The sequence below is a fragment of the Diadema antillarum genome, unplaced genomic scaffold, assembly GCF_040938485.1.
Source record: "Diadema antillarum isolate AM-2024a unplaced genomic scaffold, OU_Dant_1.0 scf00000081, whole genome shotgun sequence".
Taxonomy (NCBI): domain Eukaryota; kingdom Metazoa; phylum Echinodermata; class Echinoidea; order Diadematoida; family Diadematidae; genus Diadema; species Diadema antillarum.
The window spans coordinates 2,084,429-2,099,566 of record NW_027270970.1 but is presented as its reverse complement, the minus strand read 5'-3'; the positions used below and the strand labels follow the sequence as shown (position 1 = coordinate 2,099,566).

Below are 15,138 nucleotides of genomic sequence, written 5' to 3'. Positions count from 1 at the left end.
TTTTTTTACTTTATTGGTATTGTTTCAGTTGAACCAGCTCTACCACCTACACCAGGACCAGGTACGTCATAAATTGTGATAATAGACATGAAACAGTAATTAAAATAAGATACAGATAAAATAGAAGTTACATGATATGGTGACTTTCTGATTTGGTCTGTTTTCAGTTGTTCAAATAAAAAGAATGTCTCCTTTGGGAGAAATTTTTGCATTTCTCCCACAGTAACCTTTTTTTGGATGTAACTGTCATCAACTTCCTCTCCATTTGTTTCCCCTCCCCCTCAGCATTTATTTTTAGGATCCACCCAAGCTCCCTCTCCTTTATTTCTTGAAATTAAATGTTCTTTTTTCTTCTTCTTTTCTTTGTTTCCCCTTCTCTCTCTCTCTCTCTCTCCCTCCCTTCTCTCAACATATTCTCATCTCTCCACTACTTACCTTTCCTTTACGGGATTATCCGTCTTCCTCTTCCCTACTATTTCATCTTTCCCCTTCTAACGATGTCCGAACATCTTACTTGATTCTCATACTATTCTTCCTTACCACAGACTCTCTCTGTTCCTTTCTCTACCGTCTCCACTAGTCCACTAGCCACTACTGTCCCCCACTCTTCACTTTTTGCCCTCCTTACAACCACCATATGTCGCTTCCCTCCTCAATTCTCCTCTTTCTAGGCTCTTCTGCCAAACACCGATCCGGTTAAGGACTACATACACATGGTGTCACCGCAAATCTTTCTCCCTCAAAAGAATAATATTCGATATCATTTAACAAACACTGATGTATTTTTTTTTCAATTGTGTGACTTTGCAAGTAACGTAAATTTGTATATCAATTTGAAAAACATATAGACGCTCAGAAATACTGATTTATTCAATCATTATAGCCAATATCTTGTTCCATAATTTTGCGAGCATATTGGTAACAAGTCAAATTTCAAATGCCTTTTGCATTGAGACGTCTTTCAGTTATGTAATTTAGATTTGTTAATATTCGTCTAATGTAGGAGAGGAGAGATACGTGGAAAGATACGTTATTTAAATTCACTTGATTAAATCGTCTCTAGAGAGGGAGGGAGAGTGAGGAAGGGAGATTCATTGTGTTGAGCAGGAGTTCCAGCTTTGAAGCTTAACTCATAGTATGGTGATGGGAAACTTTCCCTTTTTTGTATCTGAAATAATGCTCTTTGAAGAAATAAAGAAAGTCAAGACCAAATCTTTATACTGTAAGTTCAGATGTTTGAACGCTATCAGTCTAAAGACAATATCCTTACCTCAATTATAAGATATATGCAACGTACTTGCCTTGAGACCTCCCCATTTTACCAAACTATACTAGTAAGTTATGGCATATGATATCTGAGACTTTATTTAATATCATCAAAATGGAGAATAATACACATATATTATAATATAAAATGTATTCATTCATTCCTTTGCTCTTCGCAGGAGAAAGCACGAACGAGGATGGCAGCGGACAAGGTGGTGTCGAAGTTGTAGAGTCTCCTGAGGAACAACCATTAGTCGAAGCTGGAGAACCAGAAGGTTTGAACACTTTCAGTTCTTAACATAGCCAAGGAATCACTCTTCCTATCAGGTCCCCTTTTGTGTTAGCAGTAAAGTATTCGAGCCAAAAAGCTAAAGGAATGTTTTGAAAAAAAAAATCCTGTTTTATAGTTCTTTTTCTTGATTTTTTTTAAAAGTAAGAGACGTCAATGTGCACCTTAACGTAAAGTTATCGAGAGTGAAAGAAATGGTTTAGTGACCTTGTCGCGTCAGGGAAATATGAGAAAGAAAAAAAGAGGACTCCAGGAATGAAACGTCACACCCTGAAAATTAAGAATATAGGAGAAAAGGCTGTGAAGGGTGACACATCCACATCCCTGAGCAAAGTGTGGAAATTGATATATCCGTATGGTGTAATTGTTAACCATTTCAAATATTCCTCGTTACAAAACGACCGGTACCGCGTTTCCACAAGTGTGTGTGTGTGTGTGCGTGTGTCGGGGGTGCAATTTTTTCAATTCTAGTGACACTTCAGGGTTTCACAAGCTAACAAGCAAAAAATAAAATAAAATTAGATGAATAAATATATAAATAAATAAGTAAATAAATAAATAAATCTTAACCACACTTTATTTTTTTTCTGGTGCCACTTCCGGTGTAAAAAGTGTGTGTGTGTGTGTGTGTGTGTGTGTGTGTGGATAGACCGTAAATAAGTATTCCTATGTATCGTGCAAAAACACAAAGTGGGAGCTCGAGTCCACGGTCCCTTGGTTGTGCCTGCCCTGAACAAAGACCTTTGGTTTGATCGAGTCTATACTGTCAATTCGGTGAATGATAAAAGATTGAATTCTTGTTCTTTTTTTTTTCAGTGGGACAATCGGTAGTACCGGCAACTCCTCGCTCAAGACCTGTGACAGGTTTGTTACTGCATGGGGTAAATTTAGCTTTTTGCGTGAAACGCTACCCTTTCCTGAATTTATATGTGAATTTATGATAATCCATCAGATATTACCAGTAGGGCCTACCGTATACCTTTTTTAAACAAAAGAAATGAATTCATTAATTGCACCGTTATAAAACTTTCTCTAAGTTGGAAAAATAAATCCCATTCAGTGTCCTAATTAACGACTGGTTTAATTTCAAGCAATTATTGGGGAATTTGTGTATGTGTATGTGTGTGTGTATGTGTGTGTGTGTGTATGTGAATGTGTGTATGTGTATATGTATGTGTATGTGTATTTGAGTTATATGTTATGATTCAAGATCAAAAGGAACAGACATAATTATTGTTTGATTGATGTATATTTGTCAGTGTAAACTGGTATTAAACGTACTAATATAACACTATCTGATATGAATGCTACTTACTATAAACACGTAAAGACAAGGGAAAATAAACAGCATCACCGTTTGATAACAAGAAACTAGTTTTTCTTACGCTTTCCTGAGGTAATCTGTTATTTTTAAGTGATTCAGCCTACGTCTGTCTTTGAAATCTGATTCCAGAAGAAGAAAATACCGAGGAGGAGGCTGAACCAGCAGGTGAAACGGTCGATGTCGAGGGAGGCACAGATAATAGAGGTTAGGCCATGATGAAAGGCCTTAAAGGGATTGTACGGTATTGGTGGAGATGAGAATTGGGCTTTTTACTTTTTGCGAGATACCAAGAAAACACATATGATATAGTACAGAGCATACTATTTTGAGAGGAGTTCAAAGTTTATTGAATAAATATCGGGTTTGGAAGGACTGAAACATCGAAAAAACAAAGTAAAGCAAAACGATTGTAATAAAGTGTGGGTCCCACACTTTATTTCTTTTGCTATTTTTCATTTATTTTGTTTCTCATCTCACCACAAAATGTTAGAAATCTGAAAGTAGGTCTCAATCAAAACTATACTATCCCTTTAACGTAATATTCAGTGATATCTCATTTGAATATCTCAGAATATACGAACGCTCCTGCATTACACGATTCAAGATGCTCTAAAGTGTAGCATGGTTAAGAGCACCTTACTTCTGTGGAGATACAGTGGTATGGAGGGTCCAAGGTTTCATTATTTACTCGGTTATCAGCCATGATGTTAAAGTCTCAGATATCGTCTATGCGATTACTTACTGAGTATAGTTTGGAAAAGGGGGAGGTCTCAAGAAATATAACTCTTTGTAAATGAAATTGAAAAAGCTTTATTAAGAATGTGAAAAAGAAGCAACGACAAAAATGCGCTGATGTGTTTATTTCTTCATTTTTCTTATTAGGGCATTCAGAATATAATGTTTTCATTCATTTCTTTGCTCTTCACAGAAGAAAACACGAACGAGGCTGACAGCGGACAAGGTGGTGTCGAAGTTGTAGAGTCTCCTGAGGAACAACCATCAGTCGAACCTGGAGAACCAGAAGGTTTGATTGGAGCAGAGTCCTTCATGTACTCTAATCTCTCAATACTTATCAAGAAACGGAAAGACACATCAAAGCTTTTTTTCTTCCTGATTCAAGCTTTGTCTGTGCAAATAGGTCACAAAGTATATGAGTAACCGCTTTATAAAAGTATTTCAAAAAGTGTGTATGTAGAAAGTAGAACAAAACACGAGTTCAAAATAGAGAATATTGCAGATGATATTATCAGAAAATAAAACATTGAGTAATGTGAAGAGCTCATCTACAAGGACACTCTTTTAAAAGTTCCTATTTCCAAAGTTTGAAAAAAAAAACAGACATGGGGCACAGTATATGCACTATGACTTCTGGAATAAGGTGGTGTGATTCATGTTTTGTTTTCTGGAACGCCCTATTCGATTTAGGATAAAACGGGTAAGGTACGGTCCTGCAGGAAGGATCAATTAATAAGTCTTTCTCCACATCATAATTTTTGAATTCGAAATCGAGACTATTTTTGATGAAAATAATAGCGAGGAAGGTTAAGAGACAAATAATAATATGACAATATAAACAAAGAATTAAAAAATTCTTCATAACTTCCCTAAATTTCCTAAGCACATCCTTTTGTTCTTATTTAAGTGATGGTTATGCTCTCTCCGTACTCATTGCTGTCGTTCAATTATTCCTAATTCAGGACATATATATAGATATTCTAACTGATAACAAGAGATTTATATTCAATTGTAAACAGAGAAAGAATTCCTGATTATGATGATAAAACTGATATTCATGCCTCTTTATAACCATACGATAACGACATTCTTAGGGTATTCAGGTATTTCTACGTGGGGATATCAGCTTATCTTCTCTCTTTAAAATTTGATTTCAGAAGAAGAAAATAACGAGGAGGAGGTCGAACCAACAGGGGAAATCGTCGATGTCGAGGGAGGTACAGATAATGCAGGTGAGATCATGCTGTTTAAAAGTAAAGTTGTATTGATAGGTACTAATTTCTCATGATATGTAATGTTTCGTTTAAGCATGAAAGTAGAATGATAATTCTTTCCACTTTATGGCATATAGAAGAAAACACCGAACCTGAAGGAGGAGACGAAGGTGAGGAAGGTGGTGTTGAAGTCGTGGAGTCCCCTGAAGAACAACCATCGGTCGAACCAGGACAAACACAAGGTGCAGATCTTTTTATGACCTTTGACCTTTAATTCACCTGAGATTAGGAAACGCAGTCAATGGACTAGGTGTCGAAAAATTAAATCAAAAATTTGCAAATATTATTCACCACAACAGCAAAATAGGCTAAAAATATGTACCATATCACGAAAACAGTTACATGACTGAACGAGAAATTAAATTAGAATAAAAAAAATAAAGATAACATGTTGGGAAAGCATTGATTAGCAAGGGCAAAATATAATTTTAGGTCTATGAAAAGTTAGCATGTATTTGTAAAATAAGAACGGATTGCAAGACAAGAAGGCATCTCGGTAGGAACAATTGTGTGTGAGTTCTTAGTGACGTTTTAGTGTTATCAGGTATTTCCAGGGATATCAGCTTGATTTTCTTTCTTTGAAATCTGATTTCAGAAGAAGAAATTAACGAGGAGGAGGAGGCTGAACCAACAGGGGAAATCGTCGAAGTCGAGGGAGGCACAGATAATACAGGTGAGATCATGTTGTTTTTAAAGGAATGGTACAGTATTGGTGGATGCAAGGATTAGGTCTTAACCTTTCTTGTGAGATACCAAGAAGCCATTTATGAAAGAGTACATAGCCTTCCATTCTTAGATGAATTCAAAGTTTATTTGAAGAAAATAATTTTGGAATGGCTGAGACATCCATTGAAAAAAAGTAAAATAAAGCGATCGTAATAAATGGTTGGTCCCGCCTTTGATATAAGGATTGCTTTATTTTGGATATCTCGGCCATTTTAGAACCAATTGTCATGAAATAAACCTTGAATTCCTCTTGGAATTTTTTTCATATTCCATAAAAGGTTTCTCATTACCTCATCCCAAAATGAGAAACCTGAAGGTAGGTCTCAACCAAAACTATTTGATCCCTTTAATGTAGTGATAGATTGATAGGTACTAAATTTCTTATGATAAGTAATATTTCGTGAAAGCATCAAAGTAGAAAGATATTTCTTTCTACTTTATGTTATATAGAAGACAACACCGAACCAGAAGGAGGGGACGAAGGTGAGGAAGGTGGTGTTGAAGTCGTGGAGTCCCCTGAAGAACAACCATCGGTCGAACCAGGACAAACACAAGGTGCAGATCTTTTTATGACCTTTGAACTTTAATTGACCTGAGATTAGGAAACGCAGTCAATGGACAAGGTGTCCAAAAATGAAGTTAAAAATTTGCAAATATTAGTGACCACAACAGCAAAATAGGCTAAAAATCTGTGCCATATCACGAAAACAGTTACATGACCGAACGAGAAATTAATTTAGAGTGAAAAAAAAAGAAATTACATGCTGGGACATGATTGATTAGCAAGGGCAAAATATTGTTTTAGGTCTATAAAACGTTAGCATGTATTTGTAAAATAAGAACTGATTGCAAGACAAGAAGGCATCTCGGTAGGAACAATTGTGTGTGAGTTCTTTATAGTGACGTCTTATACTGTTATCAGGCATTTCCAGGGATATCAGCTTGGTTTTCTTTCTTTGAAATCTGATTTCAGAAGAAGAAAATAACGAGGAGGAGGAGGCTGAACCAATAGGGGAAATCGTCGATGTCGAGGGAGGCACAGATAATACAGGTGAGATCATGCTGTTTAAAGTGTTGTTACAGTATAGGTGGATGCAAGGATTAGGTCTTAATCTTTCTTGTGAGATACCAAGAAGCCACTTATAAAGTAGTACATAGCCTTCCATTCTTACATGAATTCAAAGTTTATTTTGAAGAAAATCATTTCTGGGTGACTGAGACATCCATTAAAAGAAGTACCATAAAGCGATCAACCATAGTAAATGGTGGGTCCCGCCTTTAATATTAGGATTGCTTTATTTTGGATATCTCAGCCATTTCAGAACCGATGGTCATGAAATAAACCTTGAATACATCTTGGAATTACATGCTTTTTCCATATTCCCTGAGAGGTTTCTCATTACCTCACCTCAATATAAAGGGCTTTTTACACTTGTGTTTCTTAACCCCGGACTTTCTCTGACCCAGGACTATCGTTAGTCCCGTACCAATTTTTTCAGCTTTTTACACTCGCCAATTAGTCCCGGACTATCTCTTGTCCGGGGCGCGTTTTTTTTAAAGACGGCACAGATTGGGGCATGGCGCGTGTTAAACCTATGGGAAAAACGTTGGGTTAGGGTTTTTGGTTATGGTTAGGGTTAGGGTTAGGGTTAGGGTTAGGGTTGGGGTTAGGGTTAGGGTTAGGGTTAGGGTTTGATGGTTAGGGTTAGGATTAGGATTAGGGTTAGGTTTAGGGATAGGGTCCCCGATAGATTTTTAGTTTCCCCAATCTGTGCCGTCTAAAAAAAACACGCGTCCGGGGCAAAGGAGAAAACTGACCTTTTTACACTCGCATTTCTTAGCCCCGGACTCTCCAAACCACATGAATATTCATAATTACGCTGTGTACTGTACACGTACACGCACGCACCGGCAACACTTGATTACCTCGTTTCTGATTGGTCAGTGAGGGTCGGACTTCGTCTCCGTCGCTTAGCCCAGGATTATTTTTTCGTTCTGTTTACACTCACTTGCTTGGCACCGCAATTGCGGTGCTAACCCCTGCTATTTTGCAGGGCCAGATAGTACCGTACTATCGGTGGGGCTAGCCCACTTTGGCAAAAACGAGTGTAAACAGAAAGTGGGCTAAGGATAGTCCCGTACCAACGGTGGGGCTAAGGCCCCCCCCCCCCCCCCCCTTAGCCCCACCGTTGGTCCGGGGCTAAGCAAAAATTTACAAGTGTAAAAAGCCCTTAAGAAACCTGAAGTTAAGTCATAACCAAGACTATGCGATCTCTTTAACCCGTTTAGGACGGACTGATTTTGCTACAACACGTATTTCCCATAGACACTTGCCCGAGTATACTCGGGACTCGTCCTCAATGGGTTAAAGTAGTGATAGATTGATAGGTACTAATTTCTTATGATAAGTAATATTTCGTTAAAGCATCAAAGTAGAAAGGTAATTCTTTTTACTTTATGTTATATAGAAGACAACACCGAACCAGAAGGAGGAGACGAAGGTGAGGAAGGTGGTGTTGAAGTCGTGGAGTCCCCTGAAGAACAACCATCGGTCGAACCAGGACAAACACAAGGTGCAGATCTTTTTCTGACCTTTGAACTTTAAATTGTTCTTATAGAGTAGGTGTCGAACGAACGCACAAACAAGCAAACAATCCAAAAATCCACATTAACTCAGTGATCTTTTGATCGATGCACTGTGCTGTCCGTTGAGTACGCACAAGAACACTTTTGATAGATTTAAATCTTATTGCTGCATACATTGCTCGATATATTTTGATATCGGAAAAAAAAAACACAAACAAACATGCCGAATGATTCGATCTGTGATGCTTAGTGTTCTCAGGTATTTTCAGGGATATTAACTTGTCTTTCTTTCTTCGAAATCTGATTTCAGAAGAAGAAAATAACGAGGAAGAGGAAGCTGAACCAGCAGGTGAAATCGTCGATGTCGAGGGAGGCACAGATAATACAGGTGAGATCATATTGATAGAGTTTTCATACAACTGATTGTAGGACGTATTGGAAATCCAATTTGAACATCTCGGGTGATAATAGAGCTCTTACAGTAGTAAAGTTGCGCGGTATTAATGAGCTAAAATATTCAAATGAATTTCTGTCCTTAAAATGTCAAGTTTCAAGTTCAATGACATTCATTTCGATCAAACCTAATATGAATATATAAGTATACTGGAAAAATGCTGGGGCACATCTTTAGAAGTACAAAAGCTTGTGATGAGTTGCTTTGCAGATTATTGCAAATGATTGAGAAATTTCCCTGCATCGACGAAATGCACCGAATTAAGCAACGTTTTTGTAGTAGCCATGATAATAATCATGCTTGGGCATACCTGCATCGATGTGGGGAAATCTTATAATTAGGTGTTCTAGGCAAGAATTATCTAATTTTAATAGATAGGCAGTACCCATCACTACATGCTGCCAATATTAGAACCTGCAAAGGCTGTGGAAAAGTTGTGGTTAGTGAATATGACGCGTCGTATTCACTAACCCCAACTTTTCCACAGCCTTCGCGACGTCTGTCTGGTGAGCCGAATATTTAAGGTTCGAATCCACTATCCAATATGTATGCCCAAGTTACTAGTTGTGTTTGTGTGTGTGTTTGTGTGTGTGTTTTGTTTTGTTTTGTTTTGTTTTGTTTTGTTTTTTTTTTTGGGGGGGGCTTCTACTAAAAATTGAACCTAATCAATTTTGTGCTTGTTTAAGTCGATGTAGGGCCATATGTCAGTCAGCTGCTGTGAAAAGCTAAAAGTAGTTTGTGTATAGTGTTTATTTCAATAATTATTGTGAAATACATCTGAAGGAGTAACAAGAATGTATTGTACTGAATGTTGCCAACCAAAATGTCTTTCCAAGATTTCAGATATAAAGTTAAAGGGGTCGCATTGTTTCGGTTGAGACCTAACCTCAGGTTTCTGCCATTTTTCGGTGAGATGATGAGAAACATCTTATAAAATATGAAATAGCATGTAATTTTCAAGAGGAATTCAATATGTAATGAAAATTGGTTCTGAAATGGCCGAAATATCCAAAAGAGGGATCCTAATAAAAGGTGTGACCCATGTTTTATTCCGACCGCTTCATTTTACTTTGTTTTTGGATGTTTCAGCCATTCCAAAACCAATTTCCATCACATAAATTTTGAAGTCATGTAAGAATGGTATGCTCTATACTATTTCATAAGTGGTTTCTTGGTATCTCACAAAAAGTTAACAGCCCAATCCCCATGTCCACCATTACTGTACCATCGCAACATTATGAACGAGAAAAATAGGTATTAAGGAGTACAGTTGTAACTGATTGACAAGTTGCCCTACATCGACGTAAATAAGCGATGAACTGATCAGTGTTTTAGTGTAGCAGTGATGATTAAAAAAAAATCATGGACGTAGGACATACATACTCGAATAGGATACGAATCTACGACCTCCTGATCACCGAACAGGCGTCATCTCCACTGAACCGATTTTTTTTTTTCATAATGAGCAAAAAAAAAAAAAAAAAAAAAAGAATCTCCCTCAGATTGCATTAACATAATCTATCTGGCTTCACAGATGGGCAGAATTTATTTTCGATATTTATTTATTTATTCGTTAGTAGACAACCCTCAAGGCCGTGTCACACACTTCCGGGCAAGCCTTGCGTGCGACTTGCAAAGAAAAAATTTTCCTACCCGGAGGTCCCTGGAATGAGCCGCACATGACAGTACCTAGCACGTATCTCACCCGTAGTCACCCGGAGGTGTGCACGCAAATCTTTTTACCCGCAACCATGTTTAGGCCCTGTCACACCTTTCCAGGCAAGCTATGCATTCTGTTGCGTGTAGGGATTTTCCAGCATACCGGGAATTTCTGAGGGCGAACAAGGATTTGGGCGAGCCAGTGCACGTGTCTTACTTGCTGGACGCGTTCTACTTAAATTCTACTTGCGGGTATACTGTGTGACCTTTGTACCAGTCGCGTGGGGGCTGACAACTCAGTGAAGGAATTCCTCTGAAGGAGCGACTAAAATTCCACGGAATGTCATTATCTTGGCTGCATACGGGAACTACGATGTACCTGCGAGGGAGTTGCCTGCGAAGTGCTGCCGCTAAGGGCCTCCTACTGGCGTTCTGCGTGGACCTCTCTGGGCATCCCCGCGACTCGCCCGGAAAAAGTTTTGGTTGTGCTCAAAACTTGGGTGCGGTTAAATCGGACCTGCGTGAGCACCTCCGGGCAACTACAGGCGAGATACGCGCTAGGTACTGTCAGGTGCGGACCAACTGCGGAGAGCTCCAGGTAGCAAATTTGTTTCCCCGCAAGTCAAGCCGCAAAACTTCCCCAGATATGGTATAACAAGGCCTTGAGCATGCTCAAAACTTGTTCCGAGTGACTCGTGGGGTTCGCTCGCAGAGGTACACGCAGAACTCCAGTAGGAGACCCTTACCGGCAGCACCTCGCAGGAGTTGGCTCTCACGCAGGTCACACGGAATGCACGCAAGTAGAAGCTAATTAGCACGCGTCTTGTAGATAAGAAACAAATGCCAAAATTGCAAACATTCTTGTTCGCCCACGAAAAATCTTCTACGTGCTGGAAACTTCCTCCTCGCCACAAGCCCGCGTAGCTTGCCCGGAAAGGTGTGACACGGCCTTCAACCTGCAGAAGGAGACGAATCTAACAGCGGACACAGTGGTGTCGAAGTCGTGGAGTCCCTGAACAACAGCCATCAGTCGAAGAACCAGAAGATCTTATTTATTCTTTTTTTCAGACCTTATTTTTTTTTTCTCCAGACCTGCAGAACTTATCAAGACATTATAGGGAAGACAGTATTGGTTGAGATAAAGATACTAGTAGAGCTTGTTGGGTTTTTGGCGAGATTTTAAGAAACAACCCATGATATGTTACAGAGTATACAAATCTAGCAAGAATTTGACGATTTTTTGTTGAAAATTAGTCTTTTCTCCAGGTGTGCTTTAGTTGCAGATTGGAATCTCGAGAGGACTGTTCCGACCCCTTACTGCATTTGTAACTTGAATGACAAATTAGTCGATTTCATTCATCAGAGTCCACAGATGAATACAAGTAACTGAAATACGACGTTTTATGACGAAAAGTTTGTTGCAGTCTGCATTTTTATGAAGTAGAACCAAACTATAAAAAAATAAGATAGTACTACAAAATTGAACAAAGGATGATTACAAGTAGAAATGCAAAAGAGTAACTTTTCCTAATATTTCATCAGATTCCTATTTAACATTAGTGATGGGATAAGTTGTGTTGGAAAAAAAATTAAACAAATATAATTTTTTTTTATACTCTTTCTATTGGTTTTATTTTTCGCCAGACAACTCGGAACCAGCGCCAGCTAGTGACGATGATACTCAAGAAAGTAATGCAATCCAGTTTCGTTTCCCTGCATATAAGTATCACATGACTCTGATGATTCGTCTCTCATAGCTTTGTCTTGTACTCAGAATCTGGCATGATAGTGTAAAAGGCAAAGCTATAATGTATAATATCTCGGATCTCAATCATATCTCCCGTTGTTCTTTAGTAGTTGTTTGCAGTTGAAATGTCAGGATGTTCTCAAAAAGTACTTTCATGCTTCAAAAAAAAAGTTCCTTCTTCCATATAACTTGGCTTACTGGACGTGCTGGAGGCTAATGAATTATGAGTCAGACCATGATAGAGAGGTGGATTCAAAAGTCATCATGTCACTGCTATGAATTGATGTCAGCTCAGTGGTTATGCCGCCGCCAGGTTTAAGGAGTAAGTGACGAGGTTCAAATCTCAGCCTGGTGTTATTCCTTCTTTTTCACTTGGTGTTCACGGTTCATATAATGTACGATCTTATTCATAAAGAGCAGAAAACCTCTGTAATTCATGCACTCTTTTACAGATAATATAAACTGTAGCAGAGCGATAGATTATGAGAGTAATCAAAAGAGGAAGGAATCGCAAAGCTTTTGGAAGGGATAATGAAACTTTTTAAGCAAGTTACTTTTGAAACTTTTTGTTTGTTGTTTGTTGTTGTTTTTATTTAGTTGGTCAAAGTGAACAGCCAGCCGAGTCCCGAACGAGAGATTCTTCTCGAAGTAAGTTTCATAGGCTCAATTTGGTAGCTTTCTCTTTGAATTCCAATCTGCAAACTTTCGAAGAATGACAAGCATTGATTGATATTTAAGTAAACCTGCACCACATTCAGTCAAAAGGGTACAGTATGAATTCATCAACTCTTTCAAGTGTTCCATTGCGTCATGTAGTAACCTGTTCGTACCAGATGAATATCTTGAAGTCAGGGTCAACTGAGCTCAACATTAAAGCACACGTGATTTTAATGAAGAGACTGATAATCTAGCTAACATATTTTCAACCTTGAGACCGATAAGCATTCCATTGTCTGAGCTATTTTTTTTAATGTGTAGTAAAAGAGTCCTTATGATTTGAAGTAGGCTATCAGTACTAGATGATGATTGTTCACTTTCTTCAGCTGAAAATGAGTGGATTAACCTTAAAAAAAATAACAAAAATAAAGTAACAATGATTGGGTGACAGATTGTAACGCCCGACTGGGAAGTTAACTCCTGGCAGATGCCTCCTGTACCTATTGGCAGGAGCCTTAAAATTCTTTTGGTCCTTAATTTTCTTGACTGTTATCATGGTTATGGGACATTGAGGGTATCGTGACTGATTTTTTTTTTTGACATCATTGAATATAAGCAAAATGACACTTTTGACACTGTGTAGGTAACGAGTATACGATAACGTTGGCATTCGATAATGTTTGAATAAAAAAATATTAACACTACTCGTTTAAGACAGTTTAGTGTTTACTTGGGGTCTCTCAAATTGTGACTAAAACGAAACAATCATGTTACGACAGCCTCAGGAAGAACGCATGATACAGCTACATTATTAGAGTATTTGTTGGTCGATACCTCATTCGTTTCAAATATTCGACTATCAATTTGTTATTCAGCTTCCTATATAGTACACAATGTTATTCATCCATCATGAATGTAAGGTACCTGAGATTGATTTTTTTTTCTTTTTGGTCATATAAATGTTATCATAGTCTTTATATACTGAACTTGGTGATTTACTTCATGTTACTTTACATTGTCATGGACATGATGGATGTATGCCGAAAACACATGACTGTATAATTTGTGTGGAAACTTAACAAATGAAATGAAATGAAATATAACCTTACAAAGTTAAATCTGTGGGTCGAAATATTCCCGATCGTATTTTCTTTAACAACGTACGTTAGTCAGTTAGTGGTTTAAGTATAACCTGTCAATACGTTCAAGTGCATTCATTCAGTTTCAACGTTATTTGTAATAAATCCTGATCATTACGGTCAGACATGTGATTCCAATGATTGCACACTGAATATCTCAGCCAACTAATCAAGTGACGTCATCATATTTCTTGTCTCGTATTCTGTGACCAGGGGAACTCGTCAGGGGAACTCGTCACTTGACGAGTTTGTCAGTTCAAGCATCATGGAAGAAGACTAACCCAGTCATGATTTTGTGTTAGGCACCGTGTAGACCTAAATTTGAAATGTTTTGTTTTCTTTTTGATATCCAGGCAAGACCGGACGATCGCCAAAGAGAGGATCTCAGAGTAAGAATCACAGTTGATTAACCCTTTTTCTGCCACGCTTGTTTCCTTCCATAGGTATGTGAGTGAAAATTGTGCACATTGGACGTTGGCACAGAAAATGATGAAAACGGTGAAAATTGAATGTTTATTCGAGTAATATCACTGTTGATTGTATGAATTAGGACAATCTTATTGTAGTGCCAATTTCATCTATTCACCATCTCAATTTGTAAGGCTATGTGCAATGTTTTATATGCAATCTATACCAGTTTCAAACTGAAAACTTGACATTACTACATGTGTATATAGTTGTTTTAATATCAATCTTGTCTCTTGTACCATTGTGACAGTTACTTTGAGAGGAAATTTTGAAGCCGACGAACCGAGGAACGTTGAGATCGATATCAAGCCAGCTGGGAAGCTTCGTAGTCTAAAGATCTGGGGAACAATCACTAAATACGCTCTAAGGACATGCATCTCAGAGGACTTTAGTGATGAGACTTGTTCCTATGTCAGGGATGATGGCGGAGATATCAAGGTAGTTGGCCCCATCATTCAACTTCAGTACTGTATTTTCGTTCTTGCCGAAACAGAATTACATAATTCGTGATCTACTGTGAAACCCAGCAGTAATGATATTTCTAAAGCACACTTAACAGTGCAGTTACCATATGTTCGCGCTGTGTTAAAACATATGCAGAAAGAGAGGTTAATCGCTTATATTATTCATGATGGAAAATTTTAGCCTATATTTGTGTTTATTCTCTTTTATGTTATAGAAGCAGGCATTAATGCATTTGTGAAACCTTAACAGAGCTTGTGTAGATGAAATGAGAATCCCTGTATCTTATTAGGTTGCATTGTTTGTGTCACACGTTGGCATTATTGAGTGTTGTTCCTGATCATTGACACTT

The 15,138-nt window shown here is 38.1% G+C and overlaps 1 protein-coding gene across 1 annotated transcript in view; it reads left to right on the top strand.

Annotated features, from left to right (window-relative positions):
* The first annotated feature begins 1,414 nt into the window (after positions 1–1,414).
* LOC139717736 (uncharacterized) overlaps positions 1,415–15,138 on the top strand; it is a 32,820-nt gene continuing 19,096 nt past the window's right edge. Inside the window, exons 1-13 of the mRNA XM_071629236.1 lie at positions 1,415–1,541; positions 3,009–3,083; positions 3,808–3,903; positions 4,772–4,846; positions 4,966–5,070; positions 5,484–5,561; positions 6,065–6,169; positions 6,588–6,665; positions 8,083–8,187; positions 8,511–8,588; positions 11,958–12,002; positions 12,658–12,708; positions 14,575–14,762. Of these exons, the coding sequence (XP_071485337.1) occupies positions 1,415–1,541; positions 3,009–3,083; positions 3,808–3,903; positions 4,772–4,846; positions 4,966–5,070; positions 5,484–5,561; positions 6,065–6,169; positions 6,588–6,665; positions 8,083–8,187; positions 8,511–8,588; positions 11,958–12,002; positions 12,658–12,708; positions 14,575–14,762 (1,206 nt within the window). The remainder of the gene's footprint in view (positions 1,542–3,008; positions 3,084–3,807; positions 3,904–4,771; positions 4,847–4,965; positions 5,071–5,483; positions 5,562–6,064; positions 6,170–6,587; positions 6,666–8,082; positions 8,188–8,510; positions 8,589–11,957; positions 12,003–12,657; positions 12,709–14,574; positions 14,763–15,138) is intronic.